Here is a 2,007-nt window from a genome sequence, read left to right as displayed (position 1 = left end):
ACTAGTCATCTAAAAAGTAGGTTTTAGATCGTATCTCTAGATATTTTTTTTTTATTTAATAAAATGGAAAATGAAAACAAAACAGTTAACACACTTAAATAATTGAACATGGTAATTGAAAAACAGAATACACAGAATGGGAAAGGATAGGGCCTAGAATCATCTGTTCTAGGGAAAGAGGAAAAAAAAAGAAGTATCAGATCAATAGATTACAAAGAATCATTGAATTTTTTTATTGTTATAATTCCTGGTGGCTCTCTCCTATTCAATGAAAAAGAAATGATATGAATTATGGCTTCCAGTGTTTGCAAGCTAAGGACAATATTAATTGCTTTAGGGGTCAAAGAAGTAAACCCTCAAAATGTTCCATGATCCTGGACTACCTTATAATTTACCATACTTTAACTTGCCATATGGTTACAAATTTTTAATCAATGAGCAAGACTAAAACATAATTTAATGAAATCTCACCCAAAGAATTGTCATTATATATAATAAGTTTATAAAAAATTCTTAACCTTGTAACTATTTATTATTATTATTATTATTATTCTACAAACAGATGAATTCCACTGCACTCATGGATCCTGGAAATCTCACCCAGGTGACTGAGTTCATTCTCACAGGAGTCTCAGATCTTCCAGAGCTGCAGATTCCTCTCTTTCTTGTCTTCCTGTTCATCTATGGGCTGACCGTGATGGGGAACCTGGGCATCATCACCCTCACCACTGTTGACTCTCAACTTCAGACCCCCATGTACTTTTTCCTCCGACATCTGGCTGTCATCAACCTAGGAAACTCTACTGTCATTGCCCCTAAAATGCTGGTCAACTTCTTAGTAAGTAAGAAAACCACTTCATACTATGAATGTGCCACCCAACTGGGAGCATTCCTCGTTTTTATCATAGCTGAGGTATTCATGCTGGCAGTGATGGGCTATGACCGCTATGTGGCCATTTGCAATCCCCTGCTCTACATGGTGGTGGTATCTCGGCAGACTTGCAAACTGCTGGTTTCACTCACCTACCTGTATAGCTTTTCCACAGCTATTGTGGTTTCATCTTTGGTATTCTCTGAGTCTTATTGTGCTTCCAATGTCATCAATCATTTTTACTGTGACAGTGTCCCTCTGTTAGCCCTGTCATGCTCTGATATTTACATTCCAGAAACAATAATCTTTGTATCTGCAGCAACAACTTTGTTTTTTTCTATAACAATAGTTCTAGTATCTTATTTCAACATTGTTTTGTCTATTCTAAGGATGCATTCATCAGAGGGAAGGAAAAAAGCCTTTTCCACCTGTGCTTCACATATGATGGCAGTCACAGTTTTCTATGGGACTCTGCTGTTCATGTATTTGCAGCCTCGAACCAGTCATTCCCTGGACACTGATAAAATGGCATCTGTGTTTTACACCCTGGTGATCCCCATGCTGAACCCCATGATCTACAGCCTGAGGAACAAGGATGTGAAGGCTGCCTTAAGGAGATTCATGACAAATCCATTCTGGTCCCTTAAACAATGAAGTTTATGAACTTGTAGGTAAATAAAGAGAAAGATATGATTACCTTAGTAATCTTGTTATGTAATTGTGCTGAAAATTTAAAGATATTTCTAGGAAAAATAAGAGGGTCTAGGATCTAGGATGCAAAGGTTATTAAATTAAAAAATAAACTGTAGGTTATTAAGTTGTGAAGGTAACATAGAAACACAGATATTATTCCATAACTCTGCTTGCAAGTGAGCTGGTCACCAATGTGAAAAAAAATAAATAAATGAAAGTTCTGCAGAGTCCAGGCAGATATATGTTTCAAAAAGTTAAACAAATTTAAAATGAATAAAGGCATACAGAAAATAAAGGCATACAGAAAAGAGGAATAAAGCTGATCATGTTTGTTCTTGGCTTTTGTTGTTGTTTCTTCTGAGTATAATTGATATAATGGATCACTGCACTTTGACTAATTGTAATTACAGATAAATAATGTAATTTTTATATGTTATCAAAAT

The 2,007-nt window shown here is 35.5% G+C and overlaps 1 protein-coding gene across 1 annotated transcript; it reads left to right on the top strand.

Moving 5' to 3' along the window:
- Nucleotides 1-580: 580 nt before the first annotated feature.
- Nucleotides 581-1,525, top strand: LOC114084158 (olfactory receptor 8J1-like). The gene has a single exon (XM_027925329.2). It carries the CDS (start codon nt 581-583, stop codon nt 1,523-1,525), a length of 945 nt encoding a protein of 314 aa, XP_027781130.2.
- The last annotated feature ends 482 nt before the right edge of the window (nt 1,526-2,007 follow it).

This window comes from Marmota flaviventris, chromosome 9, assembly GCF_047511675.1.
Source record: "Marmota flaviventris isolate mMarFla1 chromosome 9, mMarFla1.hap1, whole genome shotgun sequence".
NCBI classification, from domain to species: domain Eukaryota; kingdom Metazoa; phylum Chordata; class Mammalia; order Rodentia; family Sciuridae; genus Marmota; species Marmota flaviventris.
This window is presented reverse-complemented; position numbering and strand designations above follow the sequence as displayed.